The sequence below is a fragment of the Eriocheir sinensis genome, chromosome 3 (assembly GCF_024679095.1).
Source record: "Eriocheir sinensis breed Jianghai 21 chromosome 3, ASM2467909v1, whole genome shotgun sequence".
In the NCBI taxonomy this organism is placed as follows: Eukaryota; Metazoa; Arthropoda; class Malacostraca; order Decapoda; family Varunidae; genus Eriocheir; species Eriocheir sinensis.
Window position 1 is genome coordinate 21,416,922 of NC_066511.1, and position 16,648 is coordinate 21,433,569.

Consider the following 16,648-nt stretch of genomic DNA (forward strand, 5'->3'; position numbering starts at 1 on the left):
GAGAGAGAGAGAGAGAGAGAGAGAGAGAGAGAATTACATAGATTTACATAGAAAATCAGACCACACAGACCCCATTGTCCAGACTAGGTGGTCTGTCCTTAAACCGAAGTGATTTTACATTAATCAGATGGCTCCAAAACGTTGCTCTTCTACTCTAGTTAATATTAAGTTCAAGGAAGTGACGGTCGAGCTTGTTTTTAAAGGAGTCAATCGTGTTACACTGGACCACTGATGGTGGGAGCTTATTCCATTCTCGCACTACAACGTTGGTGAAGAAAAATTTGGTGCAGTCTGAATTTACTTGTCTGCATTTGAGTTTTATGCCACTGTTCCTCGTTCGCAAAGTGTCATCGATCATAAACAATTTTGTTCTGTCTACATTCGTGAAACCATTAAGTATTTTAAAACATTCGATCAGTTTTCCTCGGAGGCGACGTTTCTCAAGAGAACATGTTAAGGGTGGAAAGCCTTTCTTCGTAGGATTTGTTGCGCAAGGAAGGGATCATTTTTGTTGCTCGACGCTGAACACCTTCTAGTTTAGCAATGTCCTTTGCATGGTGGGGAAACCAAAACTGTACCGCATATTCCAAGTGGGGTCTGACTAAACTACTGTAAAGCGGAAGTATTACATCTTTATTCTTGAATAAAAAGTTTCTTTTAATGAAGCCCAACATTCTGTTCGCTTTATTTGCTGCATCGATGCATTGATGTGAGAATTTGAGGTTTGACGCGATTTTGACCCCCAGGTCCTTAACGCATTGAACGCTTGTGAGTTTAACGCCGCGCATTTCGTAATCGAACTTCTTATTTTTTGTTCCAACTTGAAGGACCTGGCACTTGTCTACGTTAAAGGGCATCTCCCATTTATCCGACCAAGCTGAAATTTTGTGCAAATCCTCTTGGAGGCTTTGCCTGTCTTCGTCAGTCAGAACCGAGTTACCAATCTTTGTGTCGTCTGCAAATTTACTAATGCGATTATTGAGTCCAACATCCACATCGTTGATGTAAATAATGAAGAGCACTGGGCCAAGAACCGAGCCCTGAGGGACGCCACTAGTGACCGGCGCCCACTCTTGAGTTAAATCCGTCAATCACAACTCTTTGTTGTCTGTTGCTCAACCAATTCACGATCCATTGGTTTACTTGACCGTCAATGCCTATTTGCTTTAATTTATAAAGTAATTTATGATGTGGGACTTTATCAAACGCTTTCTGGAAATCAAGATAGACTACGTCCAATGATTTGGTTACGTCATAAACTGAGAAGAGATCGTTATAAAAGGTCAGTAGGTTTGACAGGCAGGATCTTTTGTTACGGAAGCCATGTTGTGAATCCCCAATTAATGAGTGGCTTTCGAGGTAACTGACTATTTTGTCTCTAATTATGCTCTCGAGTAGCTTACCTACAATTGAAGTTAGACTAATGGGTCGGTAGTTACCTGGTATTTTTTTGTCTCCTTTCTTAAAAATCGGTGTCACGTTAGCCTTTTTCCAATCCGAAGGGACGATGCCTTGTCGCAAGGACATATTGAATACGGTAGTGAGGGAGGAGAGTATTTCGTTCTTTGTTTCTTTAAGCAGTATAGGATATACTTTGTCGGGTCCGGGACTTTTATTTGTTTTAAGTGAATGGAGAGCTTTAAGGACTTCATCGATTGTTATTTCAAAATTAGGCAATGCATGCTCGAGATTTACAATAGTACTGGTGTTGGTGGTAGTGGGAGGAAGATTGTTAGTATTAAACAGAGAGAGAGAGAGAGAGAGAGAGAGAGAGAGAGAGAGAGAGAGAGAGAGAGAGAGAGAGAGAGAGAGAGAGAGAGAGAGAGAGAGTATTTATGTATGTATGGACCTGTGTATGTATGTCTGCATGTATCTATATGTGTGTGTGTGTGTGTGTGTGTGTGTGTGTGTGTGTGTGTGTGTGTGTGTGTGTGTGTGTGTGTGTTCCTCAGTTTCAGCAATAACACTTTCACCAATTTTGTTTTTACTTGTAGTACGTAGCTACCTTCACAGTCTCATGACCCAATGCTCGTCCTGCCCATGTGACTCGTGGATGGACGTAAAAGTTACTCACTCCCCTCACGCGCCGCCTCCCCGCTGCAACCTCTTGGCATCATCCCTCTCATCGCAAACATGTCGACAGACTACCCTTGCTCCCCTCATTAACAGGCCTACCACTAAAACTGCAAATTGCCCAACTCGTGGCGCAAACCTGTAATACGAAAACAAAAGGATGTTTTGTGCTCCACGAATTTTTATATCTCAATTAAAACAGGCCACAGCATTGTTGTAGGGGAAGTTTTCTAGTCATTTTTCATTACACTGATATTGAATGACGTGACATTATATTGTATGAACTCAGTAACTGGATATTTTTTAGTGTTCTCAATAATCGTAATTTGATTTTTGAATATGCCAAGTCACACACACACACACACACACACACACACACACACACACACACCAATAATTCCACTCCATTGTGGTTTGTGCTACTGATTATTTCTGATTGGCGCAATAACGAAATTCAGCGCAGGTACACTGAGGACAAAACGGCGTCTAGAAATTGATTTGTGCGTAGAGAGAGAGAGAGAGAGAGAGGGTCGTCTGGAGCAGAACGAAGAGCAATACCTTATTACTCTTCGTTCTGCTCCAGACGACTTTACTAATAAGCAATAGACCTTATTACATATCAGACACATTCCGGCTTACTTCGGCTCAGGAGTTAATAAAGCCACTTATTACCAATATAGCAGTGAGTCAAGTCACACTGTCCAATATATGAAACAATATGCAAAATTTCTGTACAGAAACAGTTTCCGTCACCACATGATTTATCTGCGATATTTAGCAGTTAAGCGGTAAATATATATTCTAGCCTCGATAGAAATGATAGGAGAATTAAATTGATTTGTGATGAAATCTCGCCCACGTCATTATTTGAGCAAAACCATGGCTGGGTAACACTGAACCCTTTTGGCACATCTCTGGGTGGCCGAGGGTGGCACTTCATTATATGGATTATTATCCATTAAGAATAACTTATAAATCATGCTGAAATCCATCTTAGACCCAGTAATATCTTGGAGGCGTTGCCTCTTCATCTTGATAAACATTGTCCTGACTGAGGATCTCGAGTGTAACGGGCAAATATAGCAACCCTTCACCTTTGGCAAAATTACGTAATAGACGCATCAACCACACCTCCACTGCGATCATGTGTCAGATGTGCTCATAATGTGATCTATCTGTGTATCGGGGACTCATTGGACCCAGAACCAACAGTTATACGTAATAATATATTCTCGGCCACTATACGCGGTTACGTACGAAAGTGAAAGCGACCCAGGGAGGTGGAACTTGACTTTGGATCACAAAGATATTCCACAGACGAGTGTCCTAGTAGCCTACCCCTTTCCCTTACGACCTCTCTCTCTCTCTCTCTCTCTCTCTCTGTGTGTGTGTGTGTGTGTGTGTGTGTGTGTGTGTGTGTGTGTGTGTGTGTGTGTGTGTGTGTGTGTGTGTGTGTTAATGTTTTAAATATGATGTTATTGTGTTGCCTCCTATCTTTTGTTATCTGTCTTTTTCTCCTTAGAATCACTGTTTTTAATTTTGCTCGCACCACCATTCCACCTTAAAGGTTGATGCACGAAGTCTTGCATTTCCTACATTACAATGAAAACGGGTCTGACATCCATACATACTGCGTCTTTACCTGTACAGCAGTGATGATGAAAACTTAGCCAGTCTGCAAAAAAGTCACCTTACTTTGAAGGGCATAGTTGAGCGAGTAAGACTTTCCACTCCAGTAGTATCCTACTCGCCATGATGACAGTGAATTCGGGTATATTATTATATCTTGTTAATCAAAAGGAAGGGGGCAGGTTGTGGGGGCAGAACAGAATCTAGAAATCGATTTTGGGTGTCTGGATCTTAACGTAAATTATAGTGTCAATCATCATTTATGAATTTGCCAAATTCCATCGTTGACCCTCTCATGAATAGTGTGTGTGGGGGGGCGTCATACCCATAACCTTTCCTTTTAAGGTCCTGTGTGGGTGTAACCTGAATATATATATTTTATTCTCCTCATGTAAGAAAACATCCTTGCTTGACTGACGTATGCAATATGCGTAAGATTAGTAGAATGCATTTAACAGGATATGCACGCACTCCGAATCGCAGCCTGTGACACGTAGTAGTCTCCATCTTTACCGAGCAAGTTTTTACTACTGACCCTGAACTTAGGATCCCATTAAGTCTCAAGCAATTTATCATGATCCTTATCTCTCTAGGGCGCGTGATAAACGATCTTAAGGAAAACAACCAGGAAAGCTTTTTATCATCTTAGGCATCATGTATCATCCGAGATATCTCAAGGACAGCAATACATGATAGTCAATGGTGATGCTTGCAGGTGTCTTCCAGGGATTGCAGGTGACCATTGCAGGAGTCACGGGATGGGTCGTTGAGTCAAGTGGTCGCTATCTGCCAAGGTCAAAGCGCTGTTGTTGTGTGAGATGTTGAGAAAACGTAAATGTGTACATCGGTTTAGAACAATTAAAGGGCCGTATGAAACATTTCGACACTCCAGTACACATATGTATTTTACAAGTCTTTCGTGGGAGTTGTGGGTATTTCAAGGGATATAATCTGACCCGTGGTGCTTTGGCTCTTTCTTCTATACCATGAACTTATAAAAAACAATCATTAGAACCCCAGTAGCTACACATACGTATTTTACGGTATTTTACAAGGCTTTCATGGGAGTTTTAGACATTTTAAGGGATACTCTTATATGACCCTAGTGGTAGTTTAACCCTTCTTCTGTACCATGAACTCATAAGAACACGCATTAGAACCGGATTAATCTCCTTTTCGGATGCCTGTAGGTGTTATTTAAGTACTGAAATGTCTCGTATTGCAATATTATAGATGTGGTGTTGAGGTGCCAATCCCATCACTCAAGGCTTGTCAAGGGCAGCATGAGATGACTTCTGAAGGGATGATTGCAAGTGTTATAATCCAAGAAGTGCAAGTCGCTGGGTCAGGCTGAGTCAAGGAGGGGGACACTCTTGCCATCTTTTTGAGGGGAATGATATGGAAAAACGCAAATGCACTAGAATGTATAGGCCTACAAGTTCACGTATAACTTGATCTGACGTATGAATCCAAGTGTCCCATTGTGTTTTAGCCCCATTGTGGAGGTTAATTCAATGAGGCTGAAACAAAGAGATACACAACCCTTCGAGATTTCCTAACAAGTCAAGTGACGGAGGATGCTTGCAGGTGTCCTCCAGAGATCAGGTGACTGCTGTGGGACGTGTTTGAGGCGCTGGGTCAGGTGGTCACCATGGTGGTCACAATCTGTCAAGGTCGGGGCGCTCTTGCCATCCTTTGCGTGAATAATACTGTCAAACCCAAATACACCTCACTATGGACATTTCACACCTACTAATCGATTTCATATATGAGTATTGAATATTTTAGCGTCACTGTGGTTCTTTTGATGTTGTAGCCCCGTTGTGGAGGTGGGAATCGAGGGGCAAGAAAGTGACATCCTCGCGCAGACAACATCAACCATGGCGGCGAGCAGCGAGGAGAAAGGGCTGCTCGGGGCGGCCAACAGACCCCACAGACGCTACGGCAGCACCTCAGTCAACATGAAGAAGCCGGAGAACATCGTTAAGCACCGCGTCTCCAAGCAGGACACGATACAAGGCATAGCGCTGAGATATGGCGTGACGGTGAGCAAGGGGGCCAGAGGTGTTCAGTACTTTGGGGTCCAGGGTTAATGTTCCTTCCTGGGTGTTTTTTTGACGTTTAACCTTCCTGACGTTTAACCTTTTTGACGTGTAACGTATTTGACGTGTAACCAGTGGGGTGAGGTGTTCACTGCTTTGGGGTTCAGGGTTAATGTTCCTTCCTGGGTGTTTTTTTGACGTTTAACCTTCCTGACGTTTAACCTGTTTGACATGTAACGTATTTGACGTGTAACCAGTGGGCTGAGGTGTTCTCGGCACTTGGTTCAGGGTTTGGGGGTTGTTTGGGGGTTAACCTTCTTGACACTTAGGGCCGTATTGCTTAACATTTCGTCGCCCAAGTTCACATATTCGACAAGACTTTCGTAGGAGTTTGGGGCATTTCCAGGATTAGTGTTATGGCTCTGGTGGTAGTTTGATCTATCTTCTGTACCGTGAACCTATAAAACACACTCATTAGAATCTGATTGACCCCCTATTTGACCTTTAGAAACAACTGATATGAAAAGCGAAAATGTCTTACAATATCTACCTTAATCTTTTTGACGTGTAGACTCTCCATAAACTTTTAGACGTGTAGACTCTCCATAAACTTTTAGACGTGTAGACTCTCCATAAACTTTTTGACGTGTAGACTCTCCATAACCTTTTTGACGTGTAGACTCTCCATAAACTTTTTGACGTGTAGACTCTCCATAACCTTTTTGACGTGCAGACTCTCCATAAACTTTTAGACGTGTAGACTCTCCATAAACTTTTTGACGTGTAGACTCTCCATAAACTTTTAGACGTGTAGACTCTCCATAAACTTTTTGACGTGTAGACTCTCCATAAACTTTTTGACGTGTAGACTCTCCATAAACTTTTTGACGTGTAGACTCTCCATAACCTTTTTGACGTGTAGACTCCATAAACTTTTTGATGTGTAGACTCTCCATAAACTTTTTGACGTGTAGACTCTCCATAAACTTTTTGACGTGTAGACTCCATAAACTTTTTGACGTGTAGACTCTCCATAACCTTTTTGACGTGCAGACTCCATAAACTTTTTGACGTGTAGACTCTCCATAAACTTTTTGACGTGTAGACTCTCCATAAACTTTTTGACGTGTAGACTCCATAAACTTTTTGACGTGTAGACTCCATAAACTTTTTGACGTGTAGACTCTCCATAAACTTTTAGACGTGTAGACTCTCCATAAACTTTTTGACGTGTAGACTCTCCATAAACTTTTTGACGTGTAGACTCTCCATAAACTTTTTGACGTGTAGACTCTCCATAAACTTTTTGACGTGTAGACTCTCCATAAACTTTTTGACGTGTAGACTCTCCATAAACTTTTTGACGTGCAGACTCCATAAACTTTTGACGTCTAGACTCTACATAAAATTTTTGAAGTGTAGACTCCATAAACTTTTTGACGTGTAGACTCTCCATAAACTTTTTGACGTGTAGACTCTCCATAAACTTTTTGACGTGTAGACTCCATAAACTTTTTGACGTGTAGACTCTCCATAAACTTTTTGACGTGTAGACTCCGTAAACTTTTTGACGTGTAGACTCTCCATAAACTTTTTGACGTGTAGACTCTCCATAAACTTTTTGACGTGTAGACTCTCCATAACCTTTTTGACGTGCAGACTCCATAAACTTTTTGACGTGTACACTCTCCATAAACTTTTTGACGTGTAGACTCTCCATAAACTTTTTGACGTGTAGACTCTCCATAAACTTTTTGACGTGTAGACTCCATAAATTTTTTGACGTGTAGACTCTCCATAACCTTTTTGACGTGTAGACTCTCCATAAACTTTTTGACGTGTAGACTCTCCATACCTAACCTTTTTGACATGTAGACTCGCCATACCTAACCATTTTGACATGTAGACTCTCTGATGGTTTGCCTGAGATACAGCGTCACAGTGGGCATGGGTGATGGACGGGTTCATAGGCGTTCACTTCTCTTGGTTCAGGGTTACCTTTTCTGTGGGTGTGTTTTTTACTTTTAACCTTTTTGTGTCAAGCTCTTCTAATAGTGGACATGCCTGGGCTGAAGGATTTTACCTGGGTAAGTGTCAGTCATGTATTGCCAGCCTTGTGTCAGTACTGTTGAGTTGGGATTTTCACTTATTGTTATGGTGAACATTTAACGCATCAGAATTTTGGTGAGACTTTAGAAATACCGTACACCAAAGTCAAGTGGTGGACCAGGCCACCAGCAAACCAGTTCTGCCACTTTACATTTCCTTAAACTAGCAGAACCTAACAATAACTTCTATAATAGTAGTATATCATTGTTTTAACCCAGTAGCAGCGGGGATCATGTTTCTTAATGGTCCCTCCAAGCAAGAAAAATGAGAAAAAATCACCCCTCACACAAACCATTTCATAACATATATCAAAGCATTTGTGATCAGATTATGTATCATCTATTTTGGGGGGTTTATATCATAGCACAAATTTGGCCCGTCGCTGCTACCAGGTTAATTGCAACTTATCACCACATAGGATAGTAACCAACAATTATTTATATTGACTGAGCGGTTTGCCACACAGTTATTACTTACGGTTCTCATATTATTGCATGTCTACTTATTTCTGGATGTAAGGTTTGGCTAGATTAAGGTAAAGGGGGGGATGGCCATAGCTCTTTGTGTTAGGGGTGAATTTAGATTGTGTTTGCCTTCCTCCATGTTGGAAGGTTATGTTAGGGTTGGTTAGACTTGTTAAGTTCATTTTTGATTAATACTTGTGATACACTTTGCGATTGCCATTGTCTATATGGTGGTCAAGGTGGCGGCTCACTATGACAGTGGCAGGGTCCACCTTCCTCATGGCCTAAGTATTTATGTTTTCCTCGTTTCTGTGCATTTAGGTGGTGTTTCTTAATTTATCAATACTGACTATTCAATTGGTGTAGAAATGGTGTTTTTAATTGTGTATATATTTGATTGTATCATGAAACGGCTATGTTGGGATTCAGAGATGAATTCATTCTAAGGGTTTCATACCTGCTTCCTGGTAAATAAATCAGTTTGGGACTATTAGGCCCTATTATTTTCGGCAGTGATCCTGTTAGGCTGTTAGACGATTTGGCTGTAAGACTTTTAGGCCTCAGGAACGTTTAGGCCAAAAGGGTGAAGGAACCGGTGAGAAACCTTGGTAAACTGTACCCACGGTACAGTGTGTGCGTGTATATATACGAAGTGCGTTCAAAAAGTATCCGACCTTTAGAAATAAAGAAAAGAATTTTGTATACTTCACAAATTTTATTTAATCACCCTTAAAGTACTCTCCTTGGGAGTTCACACTCTTCTCCCAGCGGTGCTGCCACTGCTGGTAACATTTCTGGAAATCCTTAACTGTAATAGTGTAGAGCTCTGCCGTCGCTTTCTTCATAATTTCCTTTCAGAAGTCAAGGTGCCATGTCCGAAAAATAGGGAGGGTGTTGAACAAGTGGAGTGTTGTTTTTGGCCAGGTGACTTTGTGTGACGAAAACGACCGGAAATGTGGGCGGCGAAAAACTGGCAGCTTCACAACGATAATGCACCGGCTCATTCTGCCCACCTGATCCAAGGTTTCCTGGCCAAAAACAACACTCCACTTGTTCAACACCCTCCCTATTCTTCGGACATGGCACCTTGACTTCTGGCTCTTCCCTAAACTGAAAACAACCCTGAAAGGAAGCGTTTTGAGTCGTAAGAGGAAATTATGAAGAAAGCGACAGCAGGGCTCTACACTATTACAGTTAAGGATTTCCAGAAATGTTACCAGCAGCGGCAGCATCGCTGGGAGAAGAGTGTGAACTCCCAAGGAGAGTACTTTAAGGGTGATTAAATATAATTTGTGAAATATACAAAATTCTTTTCTTTATTTCTAAAGGTCGGATACTTTTGAATATATATATATATATATATATATATATATATATATATATATATATATATATATATATATATATATATATATATATATATATATATATATATATATATATATATATATATATATATATATATATATATATATATATATATATATATATATATATATATATATATATATATATATAAATTTTGAATTTAGTTGACAATAGTGGCAGGATATGAAATGAGTGAATAAAAGTTTAACAAACAAAAGAATTAAAATTGCTGAACAAATTAAAAACCTATTTTTTAAGCAAGCACAGCAGTAATGAGTAACAAAAAGAGGGAAGGGGGCAATGATACTTCCCTCTGCTATAACAATAATTGACACAGGTACAATGAATGGCCTGTGAACAATGGCTGCCAAAAATTTTCAGACTGAAAATCAAATTACTCCTTAAATTTTCAACTTGCCATGTGTGTCAGGAGCTGAACACAAAGAACAGTCTCGTAATCTCCATTCACACTGTACTAATACTGTTGCTTGGAAAAAACAATATTGAAAGCACGATATATTACCATCTGTCATGTACCGCTCTGAAATGTATGTTGATTGTGTTAGCTTCCTCAGGCATACACAAGGCATAGTGGAGCTCTTTGTTGAGGCATGTTGGCTGATTTGTTGAGGGATAGCGATAGCTGGAAAAAAGTTGACTTAAACCCATTTTCCATATTATGATCATCTGCTTAAAGGAGCTGTTTGAATTGAGTTCAGCAAATGATCTTTTCTCATACTTAAATGACGTTGAACTTAAGGTTTAGTTGAGATAGTAATATTCCATGATGCAAAGATGAGAATATTTCATCTTGATGAAGTTTGGTTATTTTGGTTGTAAACAATTTAGGTTGGTAGATGGCTTGGTCATTTGCCAGTTTGGACATTATGGCCTAAATGACTTAAGTATGGCTGATATGACCAGGACCCAGTAAAACTATCTATATGAAGGAGGATTACATTTTACCCTGAAAATAATAGTCAGTGTTTCTGAAATAGACTGCTTATTAAAGTAAAATTTTCCTCCCAGCAGCCTTTAATGCTTACACTGTTGCCAGGTGTAAAATGGGAGTGGAGCTCCGAAAATAATAAACAAATCTACTGTGCAGACTTCCTGTTGTGCACCTGAATAAATGAGGACTTGTGATTGGTCAGAGCCTGGAAAGCTCCAATATACATAGATGCTGTGACTATTTCTTTTTTTTTTCTCTTTAGATGACTGTAATTCCATGACCACCAAACAAAGACATCATGTTAATGTTTTGCTGGATGGAGGAAGCAATGCAGGTGACTTCCTGGGCACTGGCGGTGCATTTATCATGATGTTGAATATCTTTGTCATAATGCATCAGTGGTAATTATTACTTATCATCTGTTTCTTTTTTAACATAGATGTTGGATTACCAACACATGAAGTTGACTTGTTTGAAAGTAAAAGTCATGAGCTTGTAGTGGCAGGTGGGACTTAAAGCCAAGTCTTCCAGAATTCCACACCCTCATGCAGACCACATTTTATAGTATGTGTGTGTGTGTGTGTGTGTATATATATATATATATATATATATATATATATATATATATATATATATATATATATATATATATACATATATCTATCTCAACTGCTTACGCCCAACCGAGAGCGAGTTGTAGGTCTCGGTGAACACTCCTGTCCTCTCGTTTTTGAAGCCATGATCGTACCCAAAACCACTTCTTCCTTCCATTTAACTGTAGCAACAAGTCCATACTTTGAGTAACAGTAGCGCAACTCACAACAGCCCTTACTTTTGCAAACGGTGCCGTGTGGATAGAGGGCGAGTGGTTAGTTTAAGTTGTGGATACACGCACCTAGGTTGTGTGTGACACACCCAGAAAAGTTATAGAGTTACTGATTGTGCCTACTGCCAACACACTTAGAGGAAAAAGATCCCATGTGAAACCAGCTTGAGAACCTATTCCCATTGTTTTCTGCTCTGAGGAATGTGGGGGCACCTGCATAGGATACATACATACATACATACACACATATATATATATATATATATAAGTATGTATATATATATTTATATATATATATATATATATATATATATATATATATATATATATATATATATATATATATATATATATATATATATATATATATATATATATATATATATATATATATATATATATATATATATATATATATATATATATATATATATATATATATATATATATATATATATATATATATACTTGATGATTCTGTCACGGTGTCAGTTGTTTCCTGCATGTCAACAAGCTTAATCTTGTTACCAGCTGCTCTGCCACACTCCAACCTCTTGTAATCTTGCCCATTATAAGCAGTAACTGTTATTTTGTGTTGCATGGGCTATGATTTGATGGTTTATGCTGTTTTGAGGTGTTGAAATGAATTTTATTCTTTATTCTTTATTGGGTTTACAGGCCCCATTCCACCCAAAGGTGCTCTATAGGGTCTCCAGTATTATTCAATAATAAAATATGATCTTGCAGAACAGTAAACAATATAGATTTCTAAAGCGCACACACACACACACACACACACACACACACACACACACAAACAACACAAGAATATCACAACACTATCAGAGTGGTAGAGGAATGATAATATTCCCTCACAGCCAATATTACATGAATGCAAAAATATAAATATGAAGTACAAAGAATATAAATACCTGAAGCTACTTTCATATACAAAATAATATAAGATTATATCCTTTTGACTTAGTACTACACTTAACACACTAAAAATATATATCATTTTGAGTTAATCTGTCACTTTACATACTAGAAATGTAAATCCTATTCACTTAATACTACACTAAATATACCTAAATATATAGAATGTATATAAATATATAATGAGATCATGCGATAAATTTAATAATATTAAATCAGAATGACTGGCATTTCTTCGCACAGCAAATATATTACAACACACCACAAACAATGAAAACAAAACAAACTCACGTTTATAACATAATACAAAAAACTGGGAAAAAATCAAATCATAAGGCATAGTTATCTGTGATACACATAGTTTCCATATCATAAGCATCAGTTAATAAATAGGTCTTCAGCTTTTTTTTAAATACAACTACATTAACACTATCTTTAACATCTTTTGGTAATTTATTAAATAACCTAGGTGCACAATTACTAAAAGCTCTAAGCCCAATGTCTGTGTTATAGTGAGGTTCATGCAGCCTATGTTCATCTGATACATGTCTTAAAACCACATTTGTTCCTAATCTGACTGGCCGTAACAACTGTCTGAGGTATTCAGGTTTACCCGTCATGATTGCCTGATACGTTAAGACACATTTTGAACACAATTCTTGCCCTAATAGGCAACCAGTGCAAATCAATCAGTGAGGGGGTCACTTTATCATAGGGTGACAGCCTTTTTATCAATCTCGCTGACTTATTCATTATGAGCTGCATTTTTCTTAACTGATAACTAGGTAAATTATGATACAAAGAATTACAGTAGTCTAATCTAGTAATGACATAGTTGTGTATAAGCATCCTTAGGGACTTTTCATCTAAATATCTTCTTAAAAAAGCTATATTCTGTAAATTAAACCTAGCAAACCTTACAGTCTCATTAATTTGATCATTGAAAGTTAAATGTTTATCAATAATAACACCTAAGTCCTTTACCTTATTAGCTACATCAATAGTTTTACCATTCACAGTCAAACTCTGAAACCCATTCATTCTTCTTATGATCCCTCTGTTTCTAATAATCATACACTCAGTTTTATTTTCATTTAATTTCAAATGCTTCCCATCCATCCATTTTTTAAGCTCACCCATTACTCTAGTTAGACTATTTTCAGCATCCTCAATATTATTAACAGCCAAGTAAATCTGAGTGTCATCAGCAAAAAGATTGAAGGTAACGCCATGCTCACTTAGTAAATATGAAAGCTCAATAGTATAAATACAAAAAAGTATAGGTCCTAAGACACTACCCTGAGGAACACCTCTTCTAAGTGGCCAATGCTCAGATAGTGAGCCACCCACTTGTACACAGTAATATCTATTTCCCAAATAACTTTTTAAATACTCAAGTGCCCTATGTGTCACACCTAATGCCTTGAGGTCCTCAAGTAACAATTCATGGACAACAGTATCAAAAGCTGCACTCAAGTGAAGTAATATTATTGCACCAAACTATCCCTGATCCAACCTCTCAAGAACATCATTTGTTACACTACACAGAGCAGATTCTGTAGAATATAACTTACTATAGGCAGATTGCTTATCAGGTAAGGCATGGACAGTTGATAACTATTCCAATACTTGATCTAAAACTACATTCTCCACTATCTTAGACAAAAATGAAAGGTTAGATACAGGTCTATATTATGAAGAAAGGCTCTGAGGATCAAGTTTACTTTTCAAGGTGGGTGTGAAAATTCCCAGCTTTTCACTCAGAGGAAAAACACACAGCTGGATACTTAAATTTACAATACATAAAATAGATTTTAGGAGCTCATAGAAGTCTTCCTCACTAGCTATATCAGATAGGGGCATCGGATCGTTCACACAGTACGTTACCTTTATAGTTTTCATTAAGTCACGTTACTTCTTAGAATATGGGCTGTGTCAATTATTCATGGAAAATCAACATTGGTGATAATCTGAGTCCCCTTACCCCAATTATATACATATATAGTAGAGGGTTCTGGATCACTGTTGTTTAGTACTTGTGACTCTAAGATAGTCACATATGGTTAAGAACATTTGGTAGCAAGGTTAAATTGTCTGAGTAAATATTGCTATCAGGTGTTGAATGTAATACTTTGCACTAGGTTTTTGAAATCTGGGTGTTCATTAATGTAAATTTGATATTCCAGGTGGAGACAATTAAGCAGCACAACAAGCTGTTTACTGTGGAGGCAATGTTCCTTCACGACTACTTGGAGGTGCCTGTTAGTCGAGAAGTGTATGAAGCGGTAACTGGTTCCTCTAACTCTTCATCAGCAGCACAGACCGATGTTTCTGACAGGTAAATTTCATCATTTACCCTTACATATTATATTAATGATTGAGATGTTGGGAGGAGAGTCTGTCTTTTCTAGTTTGCACAAGGACAGGCAGGCTACACATCCCAGGAAGAACAATGGTTAAGTTGTAAGGGAAAAGCATCCTTGTATTCAGTGTACTTAGGATCACGTTTCCCTTGCAACATATATCTTGTTCTTCATGGTATGTGTAGCCTGCCTTTCCTGTTTCAAACTTGAAAAAAACAGACTTTGTCCCTCATGCCCCTTTTCTGCCCAATGCCTCAATGATTATATTTTTGTTACTGGAAATATGGGTGTTTAGGTGTGTGGGATCTTTTTTATTGTAGGGTTATTGTGTCCATGCCCCCAGCTAGAAGTTAGTTGGGTTGGGGGCTGCAACCCCTTGCTGAAAAACTACACCTCACACAAAAGCAAAGTAAAGAGGTATATATTAGGTTAGAGGCTCTAGTTATGATCCTGACCTGGTTCTGTGGGGGTGGGCTTGATGATTTGCGGACTCCCTCAGTTCATCTACATCATAAGGCTTCCACTTATGGCAGGTGCAGGGCCAAGCCTCCAGAATCCCTGCATCCGAAATTGGGGAGGGTCCTCGAGCGTCTTTTGTTGTTTGGAGCAGGCAGAGTGGTGCAGATGTGGCACCTGCCAGTGTAAACAGGTCCTGGGTAAACCTTTGGAGGGTTCTGTGTGGAACATCCCAAGTCTCTTGGAGGATCACCAACTGCCTCATACAATGAATGAAATTAATAGGATGTAGGTGAATATGGTGGGACTTTTTGAGATGAGGAGGTCTGGCAAATGCGACATCTTGTGGTATGATATGCTTTACCCGTAAAGTGTTGACTTTGAATGAAGAAAGGGGTCTGTCATATTGTTTTTTTCGAATTGGCTTTATTTGTCAAAAAAAATTCCAGAAATTACAAAGTCATTGGTGAATATATTAATTTCAAGTGATTACTCAAAGTGTCACTCACTTGTGATTCTTATCTGCATATTTTCTCCAGTCTCCAGCCTCAAGATATCCCATACATAAAACTGGAAATATATCTTGCATAATTGTGTATTGTTATTTTACACTTCTTGTACAGTACCCTTCCGAGTTTCGCGCTTGCTTTGTTCCGAAGGTATAGTGCTAAACTCGAGGATCGCGAAACTCAGGGTATTGAAAACAATGGAAAAGCGTTTATTTGTTCCGGCCCATGGAGAAGCAGACTTTTTTTTTCCCCACTTTACTCCCTTGTTTTCTCAAAATACATTCTTTAGAAAAAGGAAAAAAATGGGAAGAAAGAACGGGTGGTTTTGAAGCCACAGCTTAAGGCAGCTGCCTTACAATTGGCTGACAGTTCTGAAAACACGCTTGTAATTTGCTGTGAGTCCGATGATGTCATTGATGGCACTCACCTTATCAGCAGCCTTGCTGTCTTAAGGTGGTGTCACACTGGCCGTTTTCCTCCAACCGTTGGGACTGCGGGCTCGTACACCCAACCGGGAGCGAGTTGTTGGTTGTCCGTAGCTGGTGTCACATTGGGCCTTTTCCCTTCAACTGTGTTGGCAGTAGGGTCAACCAGTAACTCCAACTATTCCGGGTGTGTGTCACACACGGCCAGGTCGGTTGCCTGTATCCAGAATGTAACCAAAATAGTTGCCCTGTATCAATGTGGCACCGTTTGCTAAAGTAACGATGAAACGAATACTTTGTGAATCTGAAGTTAACATTGATTGTTAAATTGATAGTTCGTAGTTTTTACCACGGGCCATTAGCATGCATGTCTTTGAATCCCGCCCCAGCTTGTGTGAACACGGTTAATATGGTCACCCATCTGAGGGAGTCTAAAGCTGTTGGTGTCAAACTGGGCCTTTTTTCTCCAACTGCATTGGTGGTAGGGGCAACAGGC

The 16,648-nt window shown here is 39.1% G+C and overlaps 1 protein-coding gene across 1 annotated transcript in view; it reads left to right on the top strand.

Annotated features, from left to right (window-relative positions):
• Positions 1–5,567: 5,567 nt before the first annotated feature.
• LOC127006405 (lysM and putative peptidoglycan-binding domain-containing protein 2-like) overlaps positions 5,568–16,648 on the top strand; it is a 35,128-nt gene continuing 24,047 nt past the window's right edge. Inside the window, exons 1-2 of the mRNA XM_050876361.1 lie at positions 5,568–5,747; positions 14,586–14,737. Of these exons, the coding sequence (XP_050732318.1) occupies positions 5,583–5,747; positions 14,586–14,737 (317 nt within the window). The 5' untranslated portion in view covers positions 5,568–5,582. The remainder of the gene's footprint in view (positions 5,748–14,585; positions 14,738–16,648) is intronic.